Raw genomic sequence first — 12,412 nt, 5'->3', positions numbered from 1 at the left:
CTCTGGAAGGAAGGAGTTAGCAAGGCAATGAAAGTGAAATCGCTATGCCTACGTCAAAGCACTGTCCAAATGCAAACTGGCCCTTTGGATGGCTAGATAGCTCGATAGCATCAGGGTTATTTTTGAGAAATGTAAATTTGGATATGAACATGCTGAACGTAAACAACTTCTGACTGAGAAAACAAAATTTTGATAAATGTACACGGGTTTTGAGGGGGTGGGTTCCTGCCAGATATGACTGAATGCAAGTTTCTGTGTCAACCCATGTTCTCTCAGTGTTTGTAATTTCTCTCATGAGGTAAACTGCTGTTTTTCCACAAGCATCTCATTGAAACTGATTTGCTAGTGACTTCTGTAGCTTTAATTGTCATACAAACTCTCTCAAAGCATGTATCAGCGATGCTTTGAAATTAACTTCAAGGGGTGCCTGGGTGGCCCAGTATTATTGATTTCAGCTCAAGTCATGGTCTCATGGTTTGTGAGTTTGAGCCCCTCATTGGGCTCTGTGCTGACAGCATGGAGCATGCTTGGGATTCTCTCTCTCCTTCTCCCTCTGCTCCTCCCCTGCTTGTGTGCTCTCTCTCTCTCTCTCTCTCTCTCTGAAAATAAATAAATAAACACTAAAACTACCTTTAAGATAGATACTAGTACTCCTTACTATATTGAGTACTAGTCATTGACATAAAGCACTTTTTATCTATTAATGCAGTTAATAGTTACTACAACCCTAGGAGAGAGATATGCCATTAATATTCCCATTTCGTTGATGAGGAAACTGAGGCACAGAGAAGTTTACTTGTACAGGACACAGAGCAAGGGAGTGGTAAAGCTGAATTGCAAGTCCAGGTATTTTGGGTGTGGAGTCCATGTCCTTAACCACAGTGTTCCACCATCTTCTGGGGAGATAATTATTGATATGAGGAGGAGGAGGAAGATCTTAGTTATGACGATATGTTTTATTCATAATCCTCATAATGCTCTGAGATTAAAGTGAAGTGTTTCTGCTCAGTTAGAGCCCAAACATTTGATTCTCTAGTCATAAGTTTGAACCATATGGATATTGGTGTCATTGAGCCTCTTTTCTTGGACAGAATTTTGCAATTGTTATATCCCCTGACGGACTTATTTCATTGTTGCTTTACAGCCATCCAGTGCGGTAGATGCTGAGGGCTAGCTCTCCCCATGACCTTTATGGGCTCACTCTGGGGCACCTGGGTGGCTCAGTCAGTTGAGCATCCAACTTTGGCTCAGGTCATGATCTCACAGTTCATGATTCAAGCCCCTCTTTGGGCTCTGTGCTGAAAGCTCAGAGCCTGGAGCCTGCTTCAGATTCGGCGTCTCCCTCTCTCTCTGCCCCTCCCCTGCTCACACTCTGTCTCTCTCTCAAAAATAAATAAACATTAAAAAAAATTTTTTATTAAAAAAAAAAGCACTCACTCTGGGTGTCCCCTCTGGAAGGATCCCTGATTGCTTCTCCTTACTTATTCCCACCAGCTGGCCAACTCCTCTACCTGTCCTGCTCTTATCATCACCTGCAGGAAGACTTCTTTGATTCCCCCTAAAGTATATCAAGTTTTTCTGCTATGCACTTCTGTCACACCCTGCCTCCAATTTCAGGCTGAGGCTGGCTGATAATTCTGAACCTTGAATTTTCCACACAGGAAACTCAAGGAAGCTGAGAGTGAAAGCACCAGATCTGGTGGTGGAAGATGTGACTGGGGTCCTGAGTCAGTCTTATGTTCACTAGTAGGAGTGTCTTGAAAGGTGTAAAATGCTACAAATACATGCTAAAAATTCTAAGAGGGCCTGGCTTCAGATGGTGAAGGATTCAATAATCATCAGCATTTTCAGTCCTGGTTTCTCAGAACTACTGACTCACTCTTTAGCTTTAGCTTAGACTCTCGATGCCGTGTTGCTTAACTTCTATTTGGGACAGTTATTCAAGAATCAGGTAGTGAAATGTTACTGTGTACCAGGGAGTATCAGCATAGTGGGTAAGTGAGTCTGTTCTAGAATCTGAACTCAGATCCTACTCTACCAGCTGTGTGATCTCAATTACATGGCTGAATCGGTGACCCCATTTCCTCATCTATAAAATGGGGATAATAATAGTGCCTCCTTCATTGGATTGGTGTAAGGATCAGATGAGACCATCCAGGCAAAGCTCAGAGCATAATGTTTGGAGCAGAGTGAGTGCTCCATAAAAGTTGTTAGCGTTGTGAGCTAAACTCTCAGGTTTTAGCCTGGCTTCTGGTCTCCAGAGCACTTCCCACAGAATTTTCATCTTGCTGTTTTGCTTCTTTAAATCCCAAATATAACTCCTATTTTTCCACTCCTATTTTTCCAATTTATCCATTAGGTCCATTGTTTGCAGTGCCTAGAGCCCACAATACTTGTCAGGACAATTTCCTTCTTGCAATAAGTGAGATACATCCCCTCCTAGTCCCCTACCCTACCCTCCTCTCCCCTCCCTCTCCTGCCCTCCCTTCCTTCCTTCCTTTCTCCCCTTCCCCTTCCTTTCCTTTCCCTTCCCCTTCCTTTCTGTTTCCTTCCTCCCTCCCTCCCTCTTTCTTTCCTTCTTTCTCTTTTCTTTTCCTTCCTTCCTTCCTTCTTTCCTTCCAGTGAAAGAGAGGGACCATTGAAGAAAATAATGCCTAGAGCCCACAAAACTCATATAAATCAGCCCTGGCTGGGTGGTTTTGGCCGAAGGTGCCTCATGAGGTTTTCAGTGAGGCTGTCAGGTGGGGATACAGTCATCAGAAGATTACACTGTGGGAGGATCCACTTCCAGGTTCACTGAGGTAGTTGCTGGTGGGTCTCAGCTCCTCTCTGGTTATCAGCTGGAGGACTCATTTCCTCACCACATGGCTTCCTCAGGACATAGCAGATGGTTTCTCCCAGAGCAAGAGGGGAGAGAGAGAGAGAGAGAGAGAGAGAGAAGAGAGAGAAACACCAAGGCAAAAGCTTCAATGTCTCTATAACCTAATCTTGGAAGGGACATGCCACCACTTTGCCATATTTCATTGGTCACACAAACCAACCCTGAGATGATGTAGGAGGAGTGTGAGTAGTAGGAAGCAGGGATCATTGGGAGCCATCTGAAAGGCTAGCTATGACAAGAACTACTTTTTTAAATGTTTATTTATTTTTGAGAGAGAAAGCGAGCACACGTGGGGGAGGGGCAGAGAGAGAGAGGGAGACACAGAATCTGAAGCGGGCTTCAGGTTCTGAGCTGTCAGCACAGAGTCCGATGCAGGGCTTGAACTCACAAACTGCGAGATCATGACCTGAGCTGAAGTTGGACGCTTAACCGACTGAGCCTCCCAGGCACCCCACACAAAAACTGTTTTTAATATTTGGAAACTAGAAACTATCCAAATGCTTATTGACCATAGGAAAGATAAATAAAGGATGGTGTGCTGGTACAATGGGACTCTACACAGCAAGGAGAATGAACCATTGACAGCTATACGCAACAATATGGATGTACCTCACAAACATAATATTGCACAGGAGAGGCCAGGCACAAAGAGTATCTAACATATGATTCCATTTATATAAAGTTAAAAAATAAGCAAAACTACTCTATGGGTTAGCAGTGAGAATGCTGCCCTTCTGGAAAGATAATGACTGGAAGTAGATTCAAGGGGGACTTTGGGAAGCTGCTGCATTTAGTTTCTTCATGTGGGTTTTAGCTCTACAGGTTTGTGAAACTCATTGAATTGTACACTTTTATCTACATATATTATACTTCAAAAAGAATTGTTCAAAAGTTGGTGTTAGAACACCTTTATTGTCTTCCTTTCATAGACATTTTGAAAATGATATCAGTTATGGCTTGGTGTAAATCTGGGATGATTACAGTATCTGGTCAGCATATTAGTCCTGACTGTGAGAACTTGACTGAACAAGTCACTTATTCTCTTCACTTATTTTCTCTGAACGTGGTTTGCTCCTCCGAAGAGTTGGGTGGACACTTGCCCTTCTAGCCTCAAGTGTGATGAAGAATGTTGGGTAACATCAGGTGTCGTTGAATACTGTTGTATGCAAAATGAAGTACTAAAGTCAGGCAGTAATGTAAAGATCAACTATAAACAACTATAAACAAACTACTCTTTTCCACCCTACAGAAAATTCTGTAGATAAGCCTTAAATCACTGGATGCCCTTGGAAGCTCAAAAGCCAGGAACTAGGAATGTACTTGTTTTTGTTTCTCGTTAGATTTCTGGTCTTCCTTTCTGTGGGGCAGCCTAAGACAAGACTGACTTGAATGGCAGTGGTGGGAGAAGGGGGCAGGGGAAGGATTTCTCGCTCTCTTAATCTCTTTTATGTTGAGGGCACCTAACTGAATTTCCATATCACATATACCTCTACAGTGACTCCAATGTATGTGAAAGCACTGAGAATTGTAACAATAATAAGGAAATGTAAGTTATGATTTATCTTTGGAACAGGTACTTTCCTCGGATTATTTTGGGTCTAGAAAGCCTTTGCAGATAATGTCAAGGTTAAATGAAGTGACTGATTAAAGTCAATTAACCAAAACAGGAGGCTGCTTCATGCTTAATGATATGTTGGGACAGTACGCAGAGAAAGAAGCTAAAGTCAACATTAGATATTATCATAAATAGCAATTTTAAAATTATGTAGTACTTTATTGTTTATAAAAATCTAAATCATTTCTTAAAAATTTACCTTATTTTAACGATGAGGCTTAAATGTTCAAGATCATCTTAGTTTAACAAGAGAACTAGGATTTATAATCAGATCTTTTTTAAAAAAATTTTAAACATGTATTTATTGTTGAGAGACAGAGACACAGTGCAAGCAGGGGAGGGGCAGAGAGAGGGAAACACGAATCTGAAGCAGGCTCCAGGCTGTGAGCTGTCAGCACTGAGCCTGACCCAGGGCTTGAACCCACGAACCGTGAGATCATGAGCTGAGCCAAAGTCAGACGTTTAACTGACTGAGCCCCCCAGGCGCCTTTATAATCAGATCTTCTAAGTTCAAAATCATAATACTTCCCAGGAGACCAGGAGATCTTTCCCACACACACTTTTTTATGAGTGGTGATGGTACAAAGATGCAGTTTGAGGATTTTGTGATTTGGGCCCCTTGGGCATATCCTCTGGCTTCAGCCACCTGCAGGATCCACATGACTCTGACCATCTTCTCTAGACAAGATTCACCATATTAACAAAGACAGTGAGGTGGGAAGGGCAGAGTTACCTGGTGGCTATGGTTCTCACCTGGGCAGAGACCGGCTGCTCAGGATGAGGTCAGAAGTTGCTCCTGTGTGACCCAGGATATGTGGGATTTAGGGTATCCTTCTGGGTGATATAGCTGGTTCCTGATGCTCCAGGATGGGACCAAGTTATATTTTTAATACATATATGCTTGTATCATGCTTATACATGCATTCCACATCTGCTTATTACTATATAATAAAACTGTTTGAAAAGACACGCTTTGCCCAATAAAGATATGTTATAAGGTAACTGTGATACCCCAATTCAAATATGCTCATCATAGGAGTTGAAATTCACAGTGCTAGCACTATCTTTGTGCCTCACAGTTTTGCAGAGGTGTGTACCCTTTAATGGGACTGAAGCCTCCCAGATAGGGGTCCTATACTGATTAGGAGAACCCAGATATAGTCATTGTGAAGTAGCTTAGGGAGGAGAGTAGTAGTGAGCTCAGTGGAGAATCTTCTCCAGCTCCTCACATTTAGGAGAGATATTGCTATGTCCAGATATGATTCCATTTCTGTTTTTAAATTTATCATTCCACATTTCCTTTGGGACTCAGGTAGCAGCATGAGGCCCCCTGGTGGCCTGAAATCGTTCTTGAGTTTACTTTTCAAGCATTCTCAAGGGCAGGTGTGGCTGGAGAAGTACATGGGTAGTAAATACTCACCTAACACATGTTGCTTACAGTAGAGGCAGGGCGGAGTAGGATGACCTATTTGGGGGGAGTTGAGAACTAAAATATTTCTTTTTTTTATTTTTTTTAACGTTTTATTTATTTTTGAGACAGGGAGAGACAGAGCATGAACAGGGGAGGGTCAGAGAGAGGGAGACACAGAATCTGAAACGGGCTCCAGGCTCTGAACTGTCAGCACAGAGCCCGACGCAGGGCTCAAACTCAGGGACCGCGAGATCATGACCTGAGCCGAAGTTGGCCGCTTAACCGACTGAGCCACCCAGGCGCCCCTAAAATATTTTCTTTTAAGAGATTAAAACAAATGGACTTTGATTCAAGATAAACCAATCACTTTATGATTTTTCATTCTTTAGTTCATTCAGTAAACATTTATTGAGTACCTACCCTGTGCAAGACATTTTATTAGGCATCACATGAGGGGTAAAAAAAAAAAGACACCATGCCCTTCTAAGGAGATTTGGAAGAGAGTAAAACATTTATGCCACCAACATGGTAGAAAATGAAAGTTGCCATCAGAGAATAAATAAGTAAAGACTATAGAACGAACAGTTACTTTGAGGTAAAAGGGAAAGCTTTTTAGGAAGGGGTTGCATTCAGGCTGGGGCTCTAATGAGAAGCAGGATTTGGATACGTTGAGACAGAGAGGGAAAGGATGACATTACGGAGGAAGGAAAACAGAAGGTGAACATACATGGAGGCAGGAAACCAAAGTCTGATTCAGAATGGTGAATAGTCTGGTCTGGCTAACTCATGAGTTTTTGGGTTGGAGTGAAGTGAAAGCTGGATACATCTGTTTGGATCGGATAGTGGAGAACCTTGAACACTTGCCTGAGAAATTTCTTCATCAAGCAACAGGGAGCCTTTGAATATCTTTGAGCAGGAAAGAGGCATGTCAAAGCACAGGCTCCCTCCCTCTCACTGAAATCAACACGATGCTATATACTTGCATTTGGCCCAGAGGAGTGTTGATGTGCATGAATTTAAGATAATTGTGCTGTACTCTACTATAATCAACAACTCCAAACTTGTACCAGCTGCCCTTCAAAGCCATGAGAAACTAGGCCATCAAGGCTTCTCCTGTGAACAAAACCACTTGAGCACCAGAGAGCAGTCAGTGCCAGAAGGCTCCTGCCATATTTAATTAAATTCCTTGGGAGAATGCCTCTCTTGAAAGTGCTACACAAGGTTTGTTTTGTTTTTCTTTGTATTTCCCAGGGTTAAGAAAGGCTTCATGCCTCACTATCTTCCCATACTAGTTTCATGTGGTTTAAACTACATGGACCAAGGATATTTCTGGCTAAAGTTCTGAAGTAGAGTCCTAGCTGGGTATAGAATAGCTCAATATTCACAAAAGTCAAGCAGTGATCTTATTTGGTTATATTAGAACTCACTCAGTTAAGCAGCCTGAGAATCTACACAATGCCTGGCGTATGGTTGGTGCTTGAAAATACGTGAAGCAAATATTATTTAACAGCTGATTGAATAAGTAGGTAGTGCACATTTAATAACACCTTATAAAATTCCTGACCCTAGGCATCAATTTCCTAATTGTTAATGACTTAGAATATAATGCACATCATTAATATTTTTCTTCAGAAGTCATGAAGAAAATGATACAATAAAAATCTTCTAGATAAGTTAGGGAGTGGCAACACGCTCATTTGAGAGAACTACGATTAAGACATTGCGAACAAAGAGGGGAAGATGGATGATTTAAAATCAGATAACTACAATAAAATAAATAAAAATAAAAATACAATAGAAACAACCATTTAAGAAGTTTCAGCAGCAATAAGTATTTATTATTTTGAATGAAATGTACATTAAACTTTATATAAAAATCATCAAAAGTGCTAGGTTGGATTATTTTAATATTAATTTAACCCCCCATGTCATCTAGTAGCTACACCTTTTACCTTTTTGTTTAATTTCTGACACATCATTAATCATCTAAAACTGTCCAATGTTAACACATAAAAAATATTAGTTTATTCTTCAAGAAAAAGTACCACCAGTGATGCGTTATTAAAAGCAAAAAAAAAAAAAAATAGATGCCAGAGTACTTATTTAAAAAAATTATCACAGAATTTCATAGAAGTATGCAAAGTCTGAGGGGATTTAGACTCTCGGCAGGACATTTTTATGATACAACTCCTCAAAAGTGTGTGTGTGTGTGTGTGTGTGTGTGTGTGTGTGTGTGTTTGAGGCAGGTCGCTGGTGTGCCAGAACTGTCTGATTATTTTCTCATCTTTCCTTGGCTCCTTTCCAAGGTGAAATGTGTTGTCTAATGCCGTGCACCTCCCATGACCCTCAAATGTTTAATGTAGAGAAAAAAGCTGAGTTTTCAGTCTTAGAAATAGCCCTTAGAGTTAAGTTTGTCATTAATGAAAACACAAGTAGGTTCCTCACAAAACAGAACCCCCTCTACCCTCCCAGCCTCAATTCACCCCCATTCCTCTGGTCTGCTCCAATGCTCTGTTCATTCTCTCCCACACTAGTTCTGGGTGAATTGGATGACACAGTGAAAGGAAGGCTTTCAGGCCACGTATCCCATTTGGTCCCATTTGGTCCTAAGCAAATAAGCTTCTCTGATTTGCCACAAGAGCCGTCTGACTCTCCCGTCTCTTGGCTTTCTTGCTCCTCTGCCTCACCTTCCAGCATAAGGCACTGGAGGCTAACAAAAAAAGTCCAGACGACAGAAGGACCAGACCCAAGATAGAAATGATGGAGCCATGGGAATTGAAGCTGTAAGCCACAGCCGTGACCACTATGCCAGCGATGAGGACCACCACGGCAAAGGGGATGATGCAGCGGTAACAGGAGAGCTCGGCACCCCCTGTAGCAGCCGTCAACTGAATCTCACTGACGAAGGGGACCGTGGTGACCACCACTTCCCTGTTGGGGCTCTTCTCCATTGTCACTGGCTTGGAAGACTTTGGGGTTCCCAGGATCTCCTTTATGGGCTCTTCAGTCATTTTTACTAGCGGCGTTTCCTAGCTGGGTTCACAGACTAGACCTGGGGGGTCTCTCCAGGGTGGAAGCTGTGGAGGAGACAGAGAAATGCATCAAAGTGAGCCCTGCAAATAGAAGTCAGGAGCTAGGGAGGCACCTCTGGGTTCTTTCCCAGGAGGCACAGATGCATGTGAAAATCAACTTTCATATTTTTTTTCCTAATTGTTTGCATTCTCTTTGCAAAATGCAAGGTAAAGCAGATAGCCATAAAGAAAGGGAAGATATAAAAAGCAGGAAGCACTTTACAGTGTTTAATATACTCTGACGGTCTACAAACGTTTTACAAGCCTTTCCGCTTTGTCTATTGCTTCTCATTTCTCTAAACACACGGAAAAGCCTCAATCCTAATCCAAAAGACGGCCTCCTTCATGAGGAGAATACACTATAAACAATACTCCTCACAGTTTGTTCCAAAACTCAGGGCAACATAGACTCTGCCAGTGTTTCCGGGCATAACATGCATTCCAAACTATCACCCATTCGCTGCCCACCAAATCAGTATCAAGACCAGCAGCCAGTGTATGAAGGATGTTCTTTTACAGCAGCTGACAATCAGCAAGTCTTTATTGTACCTATTTAACAGCGCACCATGTGTCCTGGGACCACGGTGGGGGAGCAGGTCAGCAAAAATTCAGCAGCAAGAAGGCCAGGATTTGTGATCTGAAATGTGGCAATATCTTCCAATCCATTTGAGAAGGGAAAAGGAAGAAGAAAAATCCCACAGTGTTGTAGGATACAATTTTGTACTTTCTTAAAGATAAGATCAACTCTTAGAGTCACTACCTGTTGATTCAAACTTTTCCTTTGAACTCAACAAGGAACTTCAAATACTACGTGGGCTGTGACATATTTTTAAAAATAAGCATGCTTGATTTTCAGGAAAGTTTTATACTTTTTTCATTTCCCTATGCCCTAGTGTATAAAACTTGTCGCAATGCACCTTTCTGAACATCTGAACCCGAACACTTTCAGGACTCTCCATCACATATCAGAAACTCTCAGTCAAGCATCTGTCTCTAATGTTTCCCAGGAGAAATCGGTGAATGCTCTCGTCTGCTGTTCAGACATGTTAAGTCTTCCTCTTTTGTCCCCGAGAAGCGATGTAGCTAGCAGCATTGCAGTTACCGAAGAAATTCAGAGGAAGATTCTTGAGGCTATTTCAAGGAGATTATTAACACTTTGAACATATTAAGCATCCACTGAAAACAAACTTAAGCCCAAATCAAACCTCCCAGGTTCCTCTCTGCCCTGGGAGGTCAAACTATCACTCCGTGTGCAATGAAGCTAAATCTTAGAACTGCCTATTCGCATGTAATTTTTAGTCACTGAATTAATCCTTGCTGTCCAGTGACACCCTACATACTGGCGAGGACAGTAGAAGGATATTTGAGATTATGTCTGAAAGAAAAAAAAAATCTTCACTCCAAAGCTGAGGCGTAAGTTAACCTGCAAACGAAGATCTGTCCCCAACTACAGGCACATACCTCAGAGAAAAGCAATCCATTACCAGGCGGCACACCGGACTTGGGAGAGAAGAAACAACAGTGCTTGAGGTTCTTCGGTCAACTTCTGGGAAAGAGCCTGTAGTGGCTTGTCTGTCAGTAAAATGACAGGACAGGAATCTCCACTGGGGAAAAGAAAAGATATAAAAATACTGTGCTGTAGGGCTGGTTTCAAATCCTGGAGTTCTTTCTTTCGCTCTACCTCTGTTCCTAAATGACGCTTGTCTTTCCCTCTCTCTCTTTTTATTTCCTCCCCCTCTGGATTGCCCCTCCCTGTCATTTTTTTTTTTTTCCTTCGTTCTCTTCCTTGCCAGCAGATTTCGAGTTTTGGCTTCCCCCAGCTCTGCTCAGGGACATGATAAGTCAGAATCAGTCTAGAGTCCCCAGAGACAGAAGCCAGCTTTTACTTTTATTTCTCTTGCAGCATTTACTAAGTAGACTGCTTTGCATTACTCATTTTTTCCCCCAGCCAACCTCCAGATCTTCCTCCCACCCATCAGGCATTTTCATAAGAAAATCCCAGACTCAGCGTTGCAGACCCAGCTGAGGGGACAGAGCTGAAGGGACAGACACTTTAGGGCGGCAGGAACAGCTGTGAAGTCATGGGGCAGCTGAATTCAGCCTGTAAGCCAGCAAAAATCCATGTTTCTTCTGCTTCCCCAATATTCTTTATTTGTATGTGTGTGGGGCCATCTGAAGCTTAAAACCCCCCTTGTTTGATATTAATTCTCTTAGGAATGAGGGTGAGAGGCAAATGTTTATGGCTGAGGGAGAATCCAGTCATCTTGATTTAAACATGATCACTTACTACCTGTGCTAGGAGGTGAGTACTTTTGGCAATGCTGAAATTATCATCACCATCAGCATCACCATCACCACTGTCATTTACAGACCACCTACTATGGACGTGGCACGCACAGCGTGCATGCATTACTTCTCACTAGTTTACAAATGAGTTTATAAACTGTTTGTAAATGAGGCTCAGAGGGGTTAAGTAATCTCACAAAAGTCACACAGAAGGAAATAAAAAACCCTTGGTTTGAACCCCAGGCTCTAATGGGCACATAAATCATGTAGAGAGCTTATTAAATGTTGAATCTGATTTCGTCGGTCTGTAACAAGCTCCTGGCTGATGCCAGTCTGCTGTTTCTTGGCCCACTTTCAGGAGCAAGGTACTTGAAACATTCAAGCATAGACGGTTTGGCCCACCACACACCCCAACAATTAAGTTAAAGGTCTATATCCCACCTTTATAGGTTGATACTTTTTTTTTTTTTTTTTTTTACAGATAAGCTGTTTGAAATTTAAAGCCCCAGATTGTCTTTTTGAGAGGAAAAATGAGATAATATTTGGACACTATTATAAGTTCATCCCTATACTTCTGTAGCTAAAAGTTATCCATCCTCTATTTTTTAGTCTCTACAGTTTTAAGAACTTCTTTTTAATTAATACAGTAAATTTATAAGTGTTAAGTCAATTATCTGAAAAGATGTGTTCCCTTCTTTCTCTTGGCTTGTTAGATTTCTTTAACTGTTGGCACAAGGCTCGGATGTTCCCAGGCATCTCACTTCTGTTCTAAGATAGCATCCCACATCTAGTAAAAATCCCTTGATGGTTTTGTCATAAAGGGAGAGGGAACAGAAGTCCTTTTCTCTAGAATGGGAACCAGAGAGAGGGCTTCTGTATCTCAAAAGAAATAAAGTTGAAAAGCCCCTGAGGTCAAGGGAGCCCAGAGTGCTGAGGATGGCGAGTATCTGGAGGTCCCCATAGCTTCCATCCTTGCATTTTTAAAATGTGGGGGTCCAAGAAACAGACCCATCATCCAGGAGAAATGCTGTGGCTTGGTGATGAAGATAAAGGATGCTTAGAACTAGGGCATTTCAGCACTTGTCAACACTGCCCTGGGAAAATGGTGATGATACAAAGGCCACTGGCTACATACATTGGACGCTTGG

The 12,412-nt window shown here is 42.0% G+C and overlaps 1 protein-coding gene across 3 annotated transcripts in view; it reads right to left on the bottom strand.

Moving 5' to 3' along the window:
* Positions 1-7,797: 7,797 nt before the first annotated feature.
* TMEM100 (transmembrane protein 100) overlaps positions 7,798-12,412 on the bottom strand; it is a 5,685-nt gene continuing 1,070 nt past the window's right edge. Inside the window, exons 1-3 of one of the 3 annotated variants that reach the window (XM_040497074.1) lie at positions 10,440-10,897; positions 9,896-10,109; positions 7,798-8,984 (exon numbers count right to left, since the gene is read on the bottom strand). In XM_040497074.1, the coding sequence (XP_040353008.1) occupies positions 8,514-8,918 (405 nt within the window). In that variant the 5' untranslated portion in view covers positions 8,919-8,984; positions 9,896-10,109; positions 10,440-10,897 and the 3' untranslated portion in view covers positions 7,798-8,513. Of the gene's footprint in view, positions 8,985-9,895; positions 10,110-10,439; positions 10,898-12,412 lie in introns of those variants that run through there. The other 2 variants (XM_040497073.1, XM_040497072.1) reach the window with 2 other exon arrangements.

The sequence above is a fragment of the Herpailurus yagouaroundi genome, unplaced genomic scaffold (assembly GCF_014898765.1).
Source record: "Herpailurus yagouaroundi ecotype Mexico unplaced genomic scaffold, PumYag 189, whole genome shotgun sequence".
NCBI classification, from domain to species: domain Eukaryota; kingdom Metazoa; phylum Chordata; class Mammalia; order Carnivora; family Felidae; genus Herpailurus; species Herpailurus yagouaroundi.
This window is presented reverse-complemented; position numbering and strand designations above follow the sequence as displayed.